The sequence below is a fragment of the Gracilinanus agilis genome, chromosome 4, assembly GCF_016433145.1.
Source record: "Gracilinanus agilis isolate LMUSP501 chromosome 4, AgileGrace, whole genome shotgun sequence".
Lineage (NCBI taxonomy): Eukaryota > Metazoa > Chordata > Mammalia > Didelphimorphia > Didelphidae > Gracilinanus > Gracilinanus agilis.
Genome location: NC_058133.1, coordinates 379,882,252 through 379,900,509, shown reverse-complemented (window position 1 = coordinate 379,900,509; position 18,258 = coordinate 379,882,252). Strand labels below are relative to the sequence as shown.

The 18,258-nt window shown below is 35.2% G+C and overlaps 1 protein-coding gene across 1 annotated transcript in view; it reads right to left on the bottom strand.

Moving 5' to 3' along the window:
- Positions 1–18,258, bottom strand: part of RNF217 (ring finger protein 217) — a 149,651-nt gene that overhangs the window by 18,605 nt on the left and 112,788 nt on the right. The window contains exon 4 of the mRNA XM_044676906.1: positions 6,314–6,515. Within this exon, the coding sequence (XP_044532841.1) occupies positions 6,314–6,515 (202 nt within the window). The remainder of the gene's footprint in view (positions 1–6,313; positions 6,516–18,258) is intronic.

Below are 18,258 nucleotides of genomic sequence, written 5' to 3'. Positions count from 1 at the left end.
AAATTCATGGGGGCAGCTGGGTGGCTCAGTGGATTGAGAGCCTGGCCAACAGACAGGAGGTCCTGGGTTCAAATCTGGCCTTAGACACTTCCTGGGCAAGTCACTTAGCCCTAATTGCCTTCTCCTCACCATTCTTCTGCCTTGGAACCAATACACAGTATTGATTTTAAGACGGAAGGTAAGGGGTTAAAAAAATTCATTATCATTCTTCTAAAAATGACCTTCCCCTCTTCCAAATTAACCTATTTATATTGAAGAGAACATCATTCCTCCAATCTTCCAAATTCATAATATCAGTTACTATCAACTCAGTTCCACCAAATAATCCACTCAGTTCCTATATTATATTATTTCTACATCAATGACATCTCTCACACCCAGTAATTTCTTTTTACTCACACAACCATCAACTTAATTCAAGTACTTATAATTTGTCAACTACATTATTGTAATGTATTCCTAACTGGTCTCACTGCTTTAGTTCTGTCACTATTTCATCCTCTGCACTGAATTGAACGTCATTTTCCTTAAGTGTAAGTAAGATCATGTCAGTCCCTTACTCAATCAATTCCAGGGGTTCCCTCTTGCTTTGATGATCAAATACAGGGTATCCTAAAAAGTTTTCTGCTAGAGCTTAAAGCTTCACCAAGACTTTTGGGAAGTTTCATATAAACTCTTTAATTTGTTTGTTTTTAAACCATTCGCAATCTAGTCCCAGCCTATTTCTGAAGGTTTATTACAAAATATTGCCCTTCCAATATTCTCTGGTCCAGACAAACCAGCCTTTTCCTTATTCCTCAATGTGGCCCTCTGTCTCTCTTCTTTGCACATCTGCATTGGCTAGGCCCTCTTCTTAGAATGTATTCCCTCCTCACCTCTGCCTCCCGGAATCCTATAGTCACTACTAGATGTAGCTCTCTGCTATACCTTTCATGACTTCTCCCAATTGCCAATAGCCCCTTTCCTAACTACTTGGTATATTTATCACTTCTGTGTGTATTTGTATATGAACATGTAGTTTTCTAATATGTAGGTTGACTAATTTTTGTTATCTACATCCTGAGTGCCTACCACAATATTGGATACAGAAGGTATTTAAAAATATTTATTGATTTATTGTTTCATTACACCTCATAGTCTCTTTGCCTAAAATAATGCTAAATCATAGATATCTAATAAACTAGGGAAAAAAACTTTGCTAGTTATCAATTTGTCCTAATCTCAAAATTGGCGTTATAGACCATATTTTATGTATACCTTTTAATCCATCAATATTTTTTTGGCAGTTCATCTAGTATTGATTAAGCTTCTACTCTGGACAAGGTACCTACTATTCCTTATTGGAGACAAAATTGCTTGGGAAGACAAGATGTAGTGAGTTCAAAAAAAGGAGAAGAGAGAGAACCAATTTGGGAAAAGAAATGAGTAATCATCAATGTATATTAACTGTTCTGTAAGACTTGTTGGACATTAGAACTTTCCTGAAGTACAGACCTGAAGAATTAAGAATACTTATTCAAACCAATATAAAGGGGAAAAAAATCTCTTCAATTTCAATACAATTATAGTATTGCCATAGATACTAATATGGATATGTAGGAATATATGTGAATATATGTAAATATGCATTATACGTATGTAAAATCATAAGTCTAGTCCCTTTAACCCTACACACAGTATGCTGACACACATTTATGCATGTTGTATTATATATATGCATATACATATACATAGCAACTAGGTGGCCCAGTGGATAGAGTGACAGCCCCAGCTGGAGTCAGGAAAACTCATCTTCCTGAGTTTGAATTTGGCCTCACATACTTACTATGTGACCCTGGGCAAATCACTTCACTCTGTTTGCCTCAGTTTCCTCATCTGTAAAATAAGCTGGAGAAGGAAATGACAAACCACTCAGTATCTCAGACAAGAAAACCAATTGGGTCATGAAATCAGACATGACTAAAGCAACTGAATAACAAAAGGAATACCTAACATTTAATGTTATGTGTATGACTAGTTAAGATATAGATTTACTTTTTCTCCTTAGCTTTTCCCTTTTTTACAAGGGAAGCTTTGTAATTCTGGTGCTGTTGAAATAGTTTTTATTAATTTCTACTTTTTATATTTAAGAGGAAAATAAATAATAAGTTTTTTCAGCAGGGCTATGCAGGGTCACAATTAGTGACAGTGTGTGGCTGACTGTGGTGTATAAGTTGCAGACTGCTGGAAAGGGTTTTTTGTCTCTGGGTCCCCTGGGGAGAGGAGTGTATAGGTCACTCTCTCTGGGACTGTGAGGAGACAGAGAAACAGAATTAAGGCTTTAATAGCCTTACTGATTACTGATTAACTTGGGTAGATAAGGTAGATAGTTAGTGGTTATATTATCAGATAGAGAGAGATAGGAGATTAGGTGAGGGCTTCAGCTTAGCAAAAGATACTGCCCTCTGAGGCAGACAGATGTAGGGTTTTCTAGAGAAATTTAGTTAGGATTGAGATCTGGGGTACAGTTATGATCTATTATAAGATTACTTTCACTTTCCTCCTTCCTATTTCCTATCCATATTTCCTAATAGCAAACTAAGTGTTTTGCATTTAATAAACTGCACACTGACTTTTGTTCAAACTCCTACACCCAAAATTTAACCCATCACAGCATTAAGGATCAGTTCTTAGGGCTCAATGTACAGTATATTACCCTTCTTTAATCTTGAGTGCACCATTTCTTTTATCCTCAAACACAAGTACTAATTCTATTTCTGGATCACAATGAAATGAATATAACATTATACTGACCATTTTGAAAGTCTGATAACATGACAGTGAAAAAGATTAGGAGAAGAATTCTAAATACTAGCCTAAACTATTAGTTTAGCCCATTGTAGACTAAAAATAAAATTCATTAAATACTGTTTGAAATGTTATACCCTATACTCAAGAGACTATTCCTTACATAAGGAGACAAAACTAATATACATGAAATACTCAGGGAATAATTATTATTAGGCTGCATGTTTTGGCTTTGGATATTTGAAAAAAGAGCTAATATAATCAGAAAAGGTTTCAAGAAGAGGACAGAGAAACGCCATGAACAAAGCAGAGAGATCAGGATAATGACAACAGCAACTGCTGTTATAACATCAACAAAGTACTTTTTCTTCTGAAAAAAAATCCTTACCTTCTCTTTTAGAATAAGTTATATTGATTCCAAGGTAGAAGAGCAGTAAGACTAAGCAATGTGGAAAAATTACTTGCTAGGAAATGTCTGAGGCCAAATTTGAACCCAGGATCTCCTATGTGCAGTCCTGGCTTTCAATCCACTGAGCCACCTTGTTGCTCCTTGCCTAGCACTTTAATGTTTACATTAAATTCCCTCAAACAACCCTGTTTCTAAGGCCCAATCATCATCCCGATAGCAATGGAGGATACGTTTTAGGCTGTAATGGCAAAAGATAAACATGAGGTCAGATTGTAGATGGGCTTCAAAGTTAAGCATGAGAGAACTGTTTCTAGATAGGATAAGTGATACGATGAAAGTGTTAGTTGAGTAATATTTTTCTAATAATAGGAGATAGCATAGGTTCAAGGTTAAGTGTTCCTGAAAGCTGGAGTGATCACTTTGGAGGCTACTGCAAGAATCTAAGTAAAGGATTTAGAGTTGAAAATAATGTGGTGACCTTGGGAATAGAAAGGGTACATTAAAAGATATTTCAACAGAAAACAGGATAGAAGATAAAAAATTAAAGATGCAAGATGAGCTTAAGTTCTAATAAGGAGGACAGCACAAATATACAAATTTGTTTCAATATCAACTGTATTGAGAAAAATATGAACAGAGGACAAATTAAGTGTGGTGGAAGTTCCAAAGTGGGTAAAGTCATGTGGCATTTACCAGGAAGGTGAATAGAATAATTAGAGAGAACAAAATTACATCACACGAAGATCAGTTGGAAGATCTGGGGATGTTTAGCTTTAGAGGTGATTTGGGAGGCAATAGTAATAGTCTAAAAAAGAAATGAATTTTATTCATTTAGGAGAGAGATTACATTTACTGTACTTGGAAACTAAGACAAAACTAGAACCAATGAGCGAAAGTTACAGGGAGATAGATTTTGGCTTAACATCAGTAACTTCCTCATTGTCAAGTTTGTCTAAAAATGAGGTGAGAGCGTCTATGAATTAGTTGAGTTCTCAGTCCATAGAGGTTTCTGACTAAAGACCTGGAAAATCACTTGTTTAAAATGATGTAGAATGCATTCATGCTTCAGACTGGTGTCAACCAGACCAGAGATTCTTAACCTATTTGTATGTATGTATGGACCTCTTCGGTAGTTGATTTGGTAGATCCTATGGATCCCTTCTGAAAATAATGCTTGTTTTCTATATTCTTAGCTGAAGGAAATGATAAATTATACTTGAAGAGGTTAATGTAAGTAAAGATTTAATGCTTATGTAATCTAAATTGGGAAAGCATGAAATAGTTTACCAATCAGATCTATGGAAAAGGGAAGAATTTGGGACCAAATGAGATAAAGAGCATTATAAAATGTAAATTTTGATTATTTAATTAGTTTAAAAAGTTTTATATAAACAAAACCGATGCAACCAAGGAAGGAAAGTAGAAAGCTGGGAAATTTTTTTTACAATAAATATCTCTGATATATGTTTCCTGAGATATATTTTTATAATAAATATCTCTGATATATGTTTCCTGAGATATATTTTTTCCACAAAATGACTAATATAACAACATATTTTACATGTTTGTACATGTTAAACCTATCAAATTGCTTGCCATCTCAGGGAGGGTGGAGGAAGGGGAGTTTGGAAAGGGCAGAGAAAATTTTTTTTAAATTTATTTTTACATGTAATTGGGAAAAAAATATTATTAAAAAAGAAAATAAAGATGAAAATTTCTCCCATCCAAGTTCATAGGTTCCCTAGTTTTGACAATCTCCAATATTTGTCCTAATTTAGTAATTCTAAGATTCTATACTATTTGGTTCTCAAATATTCTCAGTTCATGCAATTTGGCTCTATTGGCATGATACTATCAATTTTTTTCTCTAGATACTTGTGATCATTTTCTTCTTTTTATAATCCATCTCATGGGTCATCCTTTATTGAAAATTCATCCCCAAGTGTATATCTTTCAGAAAATCAATCCAAATTAGGGCCAGAGAATTAATTCTCTTTTCAACAATACTATTTCTCTATCACTTAAGAAAATAAAAGTCAGATGAGGAATAAGTTAAATGGGAGACTCACGTGTGGTCTAGCTTGTTGTTTGTGTCTGTACATTTTGCTTACTGAAAAACACATTGAGGGTCCTCAACTAAGCAAATAAAGAAAAGAAATACAAATGCACATCTTAATGGACTTTTGTTGAAATAGCTATGGAAGATTTTTCCTATTTGAATGGGTCTTCCCAAACACTAAAATTGCCATTTAAAAGAAACAATCCATTTGCATGTGACTATATTAGGACTGTACTCTGAAACAGTAATTTGGCAGAATTATAAGGCAGAGATGAGGTATGTAAAGGGGAGAGACATAGAAACATATCTCTCAGATTTTTACCAATTCTAACATTCTAAGATTCTATTTTATCTTCCTCAAATATATCCTTTACAAATAGGAGAGGTCTGTAAATGTATTCTGTAAAGAAATCCATATTCCAATGATTAAAGTCAGTATTATTACCTCCATTTAAAGAGAACATGTAGTTTCATTTTCAAAAAGCTAAATAAAATCCTATAAATGTTCTTAAAAAGCAAATATTTGACTCTGAGATTTTTAAGAAGGGTCCTCTATTTTTTAGTATAAGCAAAAATCCTCTTATTTTTGAATCTTATATTAATTTGAAAGCAAGACATTACAGTGGCCACTAAATGACTGGCATGAGAGAAAGTCTGATAGTATAGATGGAGAAAAATAAAAACAAAATGCAACTGAGGCAAAATCCTGGCTATAAAATGTAATCATAGCTTTTAAGAAGCCACTTTCTTTCTCCATGAAGAATATGTGGTAGTGAAATACTACCTTATTTTTTGAATGTCATCAATTCATTCTGCCTACAAATAAAAGTTGAAAAGGTTAGCACTTAAAAAATGAAATTGTGTGAAATTTGAACTTCAAATTAACTAGTTATTTGTGTGTAGGAAAGAGAAAATAATCTAACTGAAATAATTTAACAAAGAAAACTATATAAACTCAGTTGAATTCTATTTTATTCTCCAGTCCACAAATTTGAGAGTAATATTTAAACTACTTGTTCCATGTGATAGTCATTTGAAAAATTCTATCATACACTTACCACATACTGAGCCTCGTACTAATCTCCTTAAATGGGGTCTCTCAGGGAGGTAGCGATATTTGCATCCAAATATACTGAGGTTTGATGTGTGATCTCCAAAGAAGCGGAGCTGGCGATATCTCTCCCCACAGCGATAACAGAAATTAGTGTTACATTGTGAACAGGTCATGTGGTCACATCCTTCTGTTCTCTGGATGTGAATCTTGATTAGAAAAATAGAGGTAAAGAAAATGAGGAGGAAAAAAATCATTAAAATATTGATTAGAATAAAGCTTAGTAAATTATCTGAAAAAGTTAACTGTAAGCTTATAGGTACAAAAAGCATCTATCAATAACTTTTACTGTGTACTCATTTACTTTCAGAACCTCAAGAATTTTCTCTCTCTGCACATACATGTATATTTTTCTCTTTATGTAGAAGTATGCATGTATGTATGTGCAAGGGAGACAGCCAGTACATTGTTAGGGAGGCAGGAGTATTTCTTTGAAGAACTTCAAGTAGGCTAGCACAGCTGGATCATAGGAGTGTATGGAGGGGAATAAAGTATAAAAAGACTGGAAAATTAGGAAGTCATCAGCTTAGGATGAATTTGAAATGCCAATAACAGCTCATAATACTTCTTAGAGGAGGGAAGGAGTCACTAGAATTCACTAAGCAGGGATGGCATAGTCAGATCTATGCTTTAGAAAAACTATTGTGGTAGGTGAGTGAATGATGGATTGGGACATTCAGGGAGATATTGGAGGCTGAGTGCAGTTAGAAAACTGTTGTAATAATCCAGGTGAGATGTGATGAGGACCTGAACTAAGGTTATGACTGCAAGTGTATGGAAAGAAGGGCGCGTCTTCAAAAGATGTTGTGAAGTTATTAGAAAGGAACATCAAGCTCTGATAAGGGATGTGATAAGGGGATGAGTGCAAGTGAAGAGTCACAGAAGAAACAGGCTTTGAGCCTCAGTGAAGGGGAGTATGGTAGTATCCTCAACAGTAATAGAGAAGTTGGGAAAAGGGGAGGATTTTAGAGAAACAATAAATTTTGTTTTGGAAATGTTATGTTTGAGATGTCTATAAGACATCGAATTTAATATATCCAAAAAGCAACAGCTGATATGTGTACTGATGCTCAAGAAAGGGACTAGGATTAGATATATAGATGTGGGACTTATCTGCATAGAGATGATAATTGATCCCATGGAAACTGGTGAGACCACCTAAGAAGACATTATAGAAGAGAAGAGGAAGAGACCTAGGACAGAGCCTTGGCTGGAATGGGGTGGGGGATGGAGTAGAGAGGAAACAAACCAGAAGTATGCTGATAAATGTTTAACAACTGGCTCTTTTTCTAAAAAAGTATGTTTGACATACTTTAATGTGCATCATTAATATTTTTTTTCCATTTTCTTAAGTCTAGACAGTCAACAAAACAAAAAAAATCAAGCTCTTATTTGTAGCATTTGTTGATTTCTGAGGTATAAATGCTCACATTGAAAATTCAACAATTGGCTTTTAAAAGCTGTTATGAACTGGCCCCAACTTTCTCTGTGGGATACCTACATTTAATGGCACTATATAGATGAAGAACCAGCAAAAAAAATATTCAAATTCACAAAGAGTGGTGTTGTAAAGGAAGATGAAAACAGTGTCAGAAAAACCTAGAGAGGAAAGAGTATCCAGAAGGATAAGGTGATCTGTAATGTCAAAGGCTGCAGAGAGGACGTCAAGAAAGATGTGGATTGGGAAAAGGTTAATTTTGGAAAAAACATGGAAAGATCTACATGAAATTATGAAGAATGAAACAATCAAAACCAAGAAAACATTATATAGAGCAATTGAAATATTGTTTGAAGAATGACTTAGGTATGTCCACCTCCAGAGAAGATACTGATAAATAGAAATAAGACATAGCTTTATACATACATATATCTTTTTGTCAAATGTTACCTTCTTTAATAAAGAGAGGGGAGGGAGTTAAATGGGCATCTTAATGTAACAAACATGAATAAATTTAATTTAAAAAAAAGAATTGATAGAAAACTAGAAGGTACAGGTTAGAAAAATAAATCATGATACTCTCTACTTGCAAGCAAAAAAATCATTATTTTTTATGGTTGGAGCATGTATGAGTAATTAACAACACTTGATTATATATATAAATATATGTACATATCTGAGTGCACAGAGCTCACTAGAAATAGTAAAAACAAAAGTATAAGACACTGTCTTGGGGAGAAGTTATACATTTGTAAATAGAATGGAGCAAAAGAGGATTTCCCCCAGGATGTTTAAATTTGGGAGGGTGTTAGGATTTTGACAATACCAGCAATTATGTAGCAGCCTAGAAACAACTGTAAACTAGCATCTAGTTAACAAGAATAATTTGTTAAAACAGGAAACTATTTGATGGTTAATTACAAACTTGTCATATCTCAAACAAACCTCCACCTATAACCCCATCCCCCTCAGAATATTTTAGAGAACTTTTTGTGCTGTTTATCCCATGGGCCAAAATTGCCAGTTATGGCTCTGGTTAATAATAGTTAACATTTATATTATGCTTAAATTTTCCAACTATTTTACATAATAATCTCATGTGATTTCACAACATTCCTATGAAGTAGAGACTATTATCATCTTTGTTTTAGAGATGAGGAAATCAAGGCTGTAAAAGGCTTAGACAATTGCCTGTTATACACAGAATAACTGAAGCAGAATTTGAGAACAGGTCTTCCTGGCTCCAAGTCCATTTTCTACGTTGCTGTCTAATCACTACCATGATCACATTAATATTCTATTTAAACACCTACTGTGGTTCCCCAATGCCTATAAAGTAATGTTTCAAAGTTTGCCCACATACAACCTCCTCCACAATCTGGCACAATCGACCTGTCCAGCCTTCCCTCTTAATACTCCCCTTTGTGTGTTCTACATCTCCATGCTCCCTATTTTTCCTGTCTTCTCTCATTTCTATACCTTTGTTTACTTCATCCCTAATTTTTAAAATATATATTCCTGAACCCCATCCTCCCAAGTTTTTTTAAGTCCCTCTCTGACTTCAAAGTATAACTCAGATTTTCAGCTTTTTCATGAAGTCTTCATAGACTCCTTCCCCCAATGAAACTTTTCTCTGTCTCTCTCAAAAATTATCTATTACTTTTCTTGGTTCTCCTTTGCCCAGATCACATTTTATATCAGTCTTATTTATGCACATACTGAATTTTACTTTCCCCTTAGAGATAGCATAGTGAGGTTGAGTGGTAAGAACATTAGACTTAAGAGACAGGGAAGCTGTAGATTTAAATTAGCTATGGGACCAAAGACAAATCTTTTTTTTTTTTCTTTTTTTTTTTTTTGTATTTTAAACCCTTAACTTCTGTGTATTGACTGATAGGTGGAAGAGTGGTAAGGGTAGGCAATGGGGGTCAAGTGACTTGCCCAGGGTCACACAGCTGGGAAGTGTCTGAGGCCGGATTTGAACCTAGGACCTCCCATCTCTAGGCCTGGCTCTCAATCCACTGAGCTACCCAGCTGCCCGAAAGACAAATCTTTTAACTTCTCTGAATCTTAGCTTCCTCAACTGTGACATAGGTTATCTGTACCGCCTATGTCACAAGGTTGTTGGCATAATAAAATTAAAGTATGTAAAAATCTTGCAAATCTTAAAGCTCTACATAGATGTCAGCTACTTTAGTTTGTCACTTTCCACGTTTAAACAACAGTCACGCACACTTCAAATACTTCTTTTTACTCTATCCTTTCTGGCCACAAGTCTTTGCTTCAAAACTTACATTAATCACTATAATCTGCAGGTACTTCTACTCTGAGGTAGTGCTCTCCTGATTCCTCTCTGGAATACTATTTTAGGAAAGCCCTTGGTATGTTTTTACTATACTTTCTCATAACACACTCTCTCTCTCTCTCTCTCTCTCTCTCTCTCTCTCTCTCTCTCTCCCTCCCCCCTTCCTCCCTCCCTCTCTCCTTCTCCCTCCCTCCTTCCCTCTCTCTCTTCCAATTCTAGAAACAAGAACCAAGATTAATTCCTGGAAGAGATGTGTCAATCAACTGTCCTACAATCCCACTTATCATGTCAATAGCATGTTTATTAATTTCGGTATTTTATGTTTTTAAATAACCCTCTATTTTTGTACTTTCTTTTTTGCAGAGATAGAGAACTAGGAATGCTGAACTCTGTGAATATTGATATGTTGGTTATTTTTGCTGAACTTTCCCCACCCCTCTCTATTATTCTTTACTATGTTGTTCAGTTGTTTTCACTCATATCCAGCTCTTTATGATCTCATTTGGGGTTTTCTTGACAGAAATACTGAAGTGATTTGCCATTTCCTTCTCCAGTTCATTTTAAAAATGAGGAAACTGAGGCAAACAGGGTTAAGTGACACTTGCCTGGGGTTACACAGTTAAGAAGTGTCTGAGGTCAAATTTGAACTTGGGAGGATGAGTCTTTTTGACTCTAGGCCAAGCACTCAATCTACTGTACCGCTTAGTTGTCCTATCCTTTGGACAGGACTTGGCTTCATATTTAAGGAGGAGAATATTCAGAAGTAAAGCTAATAGAAAAAAAATTTTAATGGTTTTCTAATTTTCACCGTATAAATATTACTCTCCTTTATGGAAAAAACCAAGTTAAGTATATCTTGGCCACAAAAAATTTTTCTCCATCTTTTTTATGATCTCCATTTTTTTTATCATCTTGTCTACCTAAATAGTCCTATCACTTCACTGATCTTTTAGTTTCCCTCCCTTCCCCTGATTTAAAATTTAAAATTCTTCATAATTAAACTCTACCTAGATGTATTTCACATCAGATACTTTAGCCAAATAGGCTTACTTCTTATTCCTTATATATCACCATTCTATTTTTCACTTTTGTGCTTTTGTATAGCCTGCCATATCAAGTCAATAAGAACTTATTAAGTTTTTACTATGTGCTAGGCACTGTACTAAACGCTGAGGATGCAAAGTGAAAACAGTCCTTGCCCTCAACAAGTTCACAATTTAATGGTGGAGATATGTAAATATCTGTGTCGAAGCAATATATATATATATACAGGCATCCTTAAGAGGTGATCTCAAAACATTAAGCAGGACCAGGAAAGGTTTCTTGCGGAAGGAAGGATTTTAGCTGAGACTTAAAGAAAACTAGAGAAGCTAGAAGGTAGAGACAAAGAAGGAGAGCATTCTAGGTGAGGAAGAACAAGGAGGTTAGTATCACTGGATCAAAGAGCATCAAGAAGGAAATACAGAAAGACTTGAAAGTTTGGAAGGTGCTGTGGAAAGTTATGAAAGCTTTCAAAGCCAAAGGGAATATTAGATTTGATCCTAGAGATAGTAGGGAAACACTAGAATTCATTGAAGAGTAAGACATGCATTTGAGGAAGAACACTGATAAATGAATAGAGAATAGATTGGATTAGGGAAAGATTTGAGGCAGGGAGATAGACCAGAAGGTATTACAATAGTCCAGGTATTTAATGATGTCTTGCACTGAAGTGGTGACTGTATCAAGAAGAGAGAATAGGGTGAATATAAGAAAATTTGCCCAGGTAGAATTGATAGGACTTCTTGGCAAAAGATTGGATACAGGCAGTGAGAGTGAGGAGTCAAGCATGACACTTGGGCTGTGATACTCAATTACTGAGTTTCCTTAACAATAATAGTGAAGTTTGGAAGACAAGAGAGCCTTAGGATAAAGATAATGAATTTATTATTGAACAAGTTGGGTTTAAGATGTCTTTGGGACATCAGGTCTGAGATGACTTATAGGCAGTAGGAAATGTATGACTGGAGACCAAGAGAGAGGTTAGGGCTAGATAAAGAGATCTGGAAATCATTTGCATAGAGATGATAATTGAATCCATGGAACCTGATGAAATCACCTAGAGAGACAGTATAATGAGAAGATCCAGCATGGCCTAGGCAATTAATTGCTTCAGTTTCCTCCTCTGTAAAATGAGAGTAACAATGACATCTCCTTATCAAGGTTGTTTTATCAAATGAAATATTTGTAAAACATTATGTCAATGTTAGATATTATTATTGTATCCATTATTGTGACTGTATCCCCTGTAGCAAGTATATTACTATAATTATAGTTAACATTTATGTAACACTTTAAGCTTTGATGAATATTTCACAAATTATTTCATTTGATCAAAGTAGGTTCTAAATAAATGCTTTTGGAAGTGACGAATTTATTTTACCTTTTAAAAAGTATCTTTTATTTAGCATTCATTACAAAACTTGATATACTCTTGATTAAAGCATTAATGATATTCTTGCAAGATTTTGTAATTATGCAGTTTCCTCCCCTTGCTTTACACATGTCCAACATATAGTATTTGCTTTATAAATGCATGTTTCCTCCCTCTCTCTCTGACTTACATTTTCTGTACATATTTTAAAAATAAAGAGTTGGTCGATACACTTCTTATTCAGCTAACTGTGATTTATTTGGACTGCTTCATTTTTTCTTCCTTAGAGCAATCTGTTTTATCTTCATTATTTCATCCTTGAGCATGCTAATTACTTTTGAACAATGATTTTATCAGTCAAATCTTACTCCATGAAACCACAAATATTTTTCTCTTTCTCCCAGAGTCTTTGCAACAGATATGTCATCATATGCCTGGAATTCCTTTCCTTGTCTATCAAAAACTTTTACAAGGTAAGAGCACTTCCTCCTAAGTGTATTTATTTTTTAATTTTTTTCCAGATTACATGTTGACACAGTTTTTAATAATCGTCTTACATTTTGCAATACATCTTTGTTCCCTCTCTCCCATCTTTCCATCCTCCTCACAATGGCAGGAAATATGATATAGGTTGTACATGGAATACTATCATTATATTATCATATAATTATCATTATTTACATTATCATGTAGTACATATTTCCTTGTTCATCATAGTGTAAAAGAAGACATATATTGCTTACACTAGAGAAAAATTCACTGAGGAAATAAAGTGAAGAATGGTATGTTTCAATATGCATTCAGACTCCCTCAGTTCCTTCTGTGACAGTGGATAGCCTTTTTCATCATGAGTTCCTTGAGTTGTCCTGGATCCTTGGGTTGCTGATAATAGTTAATTCCTTCATAACTGACCATTGTGCCTTACTGCTATTACTGTGTACCATGTTCTCCTGGTTCTGTTCATTTCATTTTTGTATCACTTCACATAAGGCTTTCCAAATTTTATGATCATCTTGTTTGTCATTTCTCATGGAGCAATAGTATTCCATTACAACTATATGCCACAACTTGTTTATCCATTCCCCAGGTGAGGGACATCCCTTCAGTTTCCAGTTCTTTGTCACCATAAAAAGAGCTGCTATAAATATGTTTGTACAAGCAAGTCCTTTCCTCCTATTTTTGATCTCTTTGGGATATAGACCTAATAGTAGTATTGTTGGCTAAGTTTATTTTCATTTCTACTCTGGCAAAAAATTTCTCCTTTTTGTCAGGAATTACATTCAGACTAATAGTTCTGTTATTGCTTCTTCTAAACGTCTAAAGGACAAAAATATCAATAAATCAAGAACTGATCAGCAGCTCTGTTTTTGCTTTATTTTTAGCAGAGACTAGGAGCTGATATTTAGATAGTGAAATTCTATGTTAGCAATATTCTTCCTAAAATCTATGTAACTCCCATCAATCTCCATAGAGGTAGCTTGAGCTCCTCCCATTTGCTTGTCTCTCTCATACCTAAATTTGTGCTTTCTTGTCTCTGTGCCAGCTTGCTGCCTCAGTGCTAGACAACTGTTGCATTCCATGGATTTTTTACATGCATCGCCTGTGGAATCTTCTTTCTAGTATCTTCTTTCCAACCCTATTGTCAGTTGCTATAGGTCAGACCCTGATTACTTATCCCTAGATTATTGCAATAACTTTCTAATGTAGCCTCCCTTGTTCTACTCTCAGTTTATTCCAAATTATGAGCCACATCCATCTTCCTAAAATACTCTGGATCACGTGTCCCTTCCTTACTCAAAAACCTCCAGTAACTCCCATTTTCTATGGAATAAATCCTGAGTTCCTCAATATGATAATCAAGATGATAAAGGTAATGTAAAAACAAAAGATTCCAAAAGTAGGAATTCTGTCACATTCATTTTATCTCTTTTGGGTTATATAGTACAATGTATTACACAAAGTGGACTTTCAACAACTGTAGAACTGAGCAGATCCCTAGATACCTTGTTGGAAAATATGGCAGCAGGTATGGTCCTATATGAAACAATTTCCATCCCCTTCCTTGAAAGCAGCATGGCAGAAGGGGCTAGACAAGGCAAGGCAACTAGCAATTATTAAGAGTTTATGGGTAACTAGGTAGTATAGTGGATAGAATGCAAGGCCTATAGTCAGGATGACCTGGGGTCAAATCTGACTTTCTAGATTGTGACCTTGGGCAAGTCGTTTCACCCCAACTGTCTAGCCATTGTGACTCTTCTAAGAAGATAAGGTTTGAAAGAAAAAAGCTTACTATGTAAATCCTAGACTTTGGGGGAGACAAATACAAGAAAATAAAAGCAATTTATGTCCCCAAGAAGTTGACATTCTAACAAGGGAAGACAGCACAAAAAAGGGAGATGAAAGGCAGGCATGGGGATGATTCTGGCACGGGGGAGGTGAAATAAGTCAGAAATACTAAAAACAAAGCAAGAGAGAGAATGAAGGATGGCTGGCCTGGGTCCATCTAGAAGGCAGGGAGATCTGAGTTCTAATTCTGCCTGATACTGTGTGGCCAGAGGCAAGTCCCTTAACCTCTCTCAGGCTCAATTTATAGAATCAAATAAGATAATGCACATAAAGCACTTTGCAAACTTTAAAGCATTTTGTAAATGTAAGTTATTTTTTTTATTATTACAGACCCCATCATTCTGAATTAGTTGACCAACATCATCACATCCTCTATTTGAAATCAGCAGACCAGTTTGAGATCTTCAGCAAGTCACTTAACTGATCTCTAAAACTCTGATCCTCACTTTTCTTTTCTCTACAATGAGGGAGTTAGATTATATGGCCTCTAAAGTCCCTTCCTGCTCTTAGTCTACACTCCTGTGATTTTAGTAATTTGTGAATGATCATTGCTAAATCTAAATTGGACAGTAGGTGGCACTAATGATTAACCCCACCTACAAAAGTCTTTATTTTCATTTATTTACAGGTTTTAATTTTTTAAAATACTGTCTTGAACAAGCACAGAAAAGAGTTGTAGAAAAATAAAGATGAAGAGAACAATCTAGGATTAAAAACAAAACCATAGTCATCTTTTAGAAAATGTCTCATTTCATTAAAATGAATGCGTTTAGCAACATGTTTGGGATGGTGGGAGAGATCCAAGTGAAAGATACACTTGGAAATGTAAAATAATCAATGTATAAAAATAACTTTACTCAAATGAGAACTCTTCCCTAAAAACATATAGAAACACTTAAGTAATAGTAACTGGCTGCTAATGAATAACCATAACATTTCTCAATTTCATTTTTTATTCCTATCACATTTGTTACAGTCAAGCACATATACACTCAAGGCAACTAACTTATTATTGCTTTTATGTTTTCATGCAGTATCCTGAGGAAAAGGTGTACCTTTTTTCTTTTCTCAGTGTCCAGACGTATTCCTCTGTCAGGTTATTAATTTATGCCTTCCAGGATATTTTCTTTGATTAATAATGATGGTAATATTTCAAATTTATAGGCATCTTTTTTTCCTTTCTTCCTTTTTTCCCTTCCTACCTTCCCTCCCTATTTCCTCTTTTCCTTTCCTCATCCATAATAAAAGTGCAGTAGTCATTCAAGGATTGAGCCCCCAAACTGATAATAAACCTTGAAACTTTAACCTATTTTTTTTCTTGTAATCTAGATCAGTTTATTCCTCCTTAGGCATTCTGCTGGCCCTCTGCTCTTGGACTTTCATCATATTGGTGATAGGCTTAGCCCTACGACAATTTAGAATTCCTGGGCTCAAGCAATCAATCAGCCTGAGTCTCCCCACTAGAAGAGCCCATAGGTATGTGCCACCATAGTTCTACTACATCTTGTTGCAAATGCTCCCTTGCTTTGTGCTCCTCTGCCCCTCATATATGATGTATGTCATCCATGGCACTTTACTTCTGAAATAGAATTCTAGAAGTGAACACAAATGTCTATCACTGAAATAATCTGTTAGACAAAATGTGATCTTTGTTTTTTATCATTTTTTGCACTATACAAATATATGTTGTATATTTGTGTATTTGTATTTGTGTGTGTGTGTGTGTGTGTGTGTGTGTGTGTGTGTGTGTGTGTATTGGGAGTGGGGGCTTATTATAGAAATTAGGACCCAGGTTTGCCTTCCCTTCATTCACACATCATGATAATCTTGCAAGAGAAGAAATTACACAGCAAGTTCCACACTTCGGAGAACTTTCACTTTCCTCTGTTAAGTCACAACTCAAATGTGACATACCTTCTTTGACATACTCTTACTACAACTATGCTCTCTTCTTCCAGACCAGGGTTAATCTGATATCAATGAATGTTTACTATTTTTTTTATAACTATTGAATTCTTTTGGATAACTGTTGAATATTATTGGATCCTTCTGTCATACTTGTATTTTATACATTTAAAAACATTATTCTCAGAAAGATTCATCAGACTGCCAAAGGAGATCATGACACACACACAAAAACGGTTAATTAAGCACCTTTGCTCAGGTAAATCAGGTCACGCTATTTAATCCAAACCATGAATAGTGTAGAAAAGACCCGTGCTTACTTCCTAGTTCTCCTAGATATTCTTGTGGAATTGTGTTCACATATTCTCCTTTATGGCTTCTCACATGACAACAGAAAGTGGGGGCTAATATCTTTTTTATTTTTTTATTAAAGTATTTTTCCATGGTTACATGATTCATGTTCTTTCCCTCCCCTTTTTCTCTCCCCCCTCCTAGAGTTGACAAGCAATCCCATTGGGTTATATATGTATTAGGGTTGATATCTTCTTGAAGCAAAAGGTGTCAATGTGTCTGACTTACTCTTTTAGATTTGAAGCATTCCAAGCTCCTGAATGCATACTCTACATGTTCTGTTAACTTACACATATTTTCAGAATGATTTGTAAGGGTCAGGCACATTTTTGTATTTATTTTAGTTTTTTTTTGACATAGCATATCTCACTAAATTTGACTCCTAGTAGGTTCTCAAAAAATTTGGTCATATAGGGGATCTTTCTGAAAATGCACCAAATTTATTTAATCAGATATTTTGTGATACAACCTTCTTGCATTGCATGCATACTTATGTGGCTCTTAAGTTTTCTGGGTCCAAAGCCTTGAATGATGGTAACAGACAAGAGTTTTGGATTTGTGGTAAAATGCTACTTTATACATTTTCTACCTGTATGACTCTTAAGTCATACAGTGTTACATATAGGCAAGTCACTTAACTCTCCTGGGCCTCAATCTTCTCATCTGCCAAAAAAAGGAACTGGATTAAGATAGGCTCTGAGACTTCTTCAAATTCCAGGATATGAGAGGATGAGTGCTTTAACATTAAATCAGTTTACACCTGATGGGAAGTGTAATAATTAAAAGGAAAAAACTCTATCCTTTGATCCTTTTTAAAAACTTTATTAAAGAAAACACAACCTGAGTTTCCCCTGGGCTGATATTAATTACCTCTCTCCACTTTGAATCAAGTTCCATTCAAAGTTCCCAAGTTCCCTCCCAGGGCAGGATTGGTCCTTATATAGACCAATCCTGTGCCTGGAAGTAGGGGGCATGGTCTCCCCTAGCATGGGACTGGTCCATTTAGAACCAATCTCACACTAGGAAATAGGGGGTGTTTTCCCTCCCCCAGCACAGGATTGGTCCATTCAAAACCAATCCCACGCCAGGAAGTAAAGGGGAGGGACCCTTGAGGCACACTGGGGGAATGCAGTT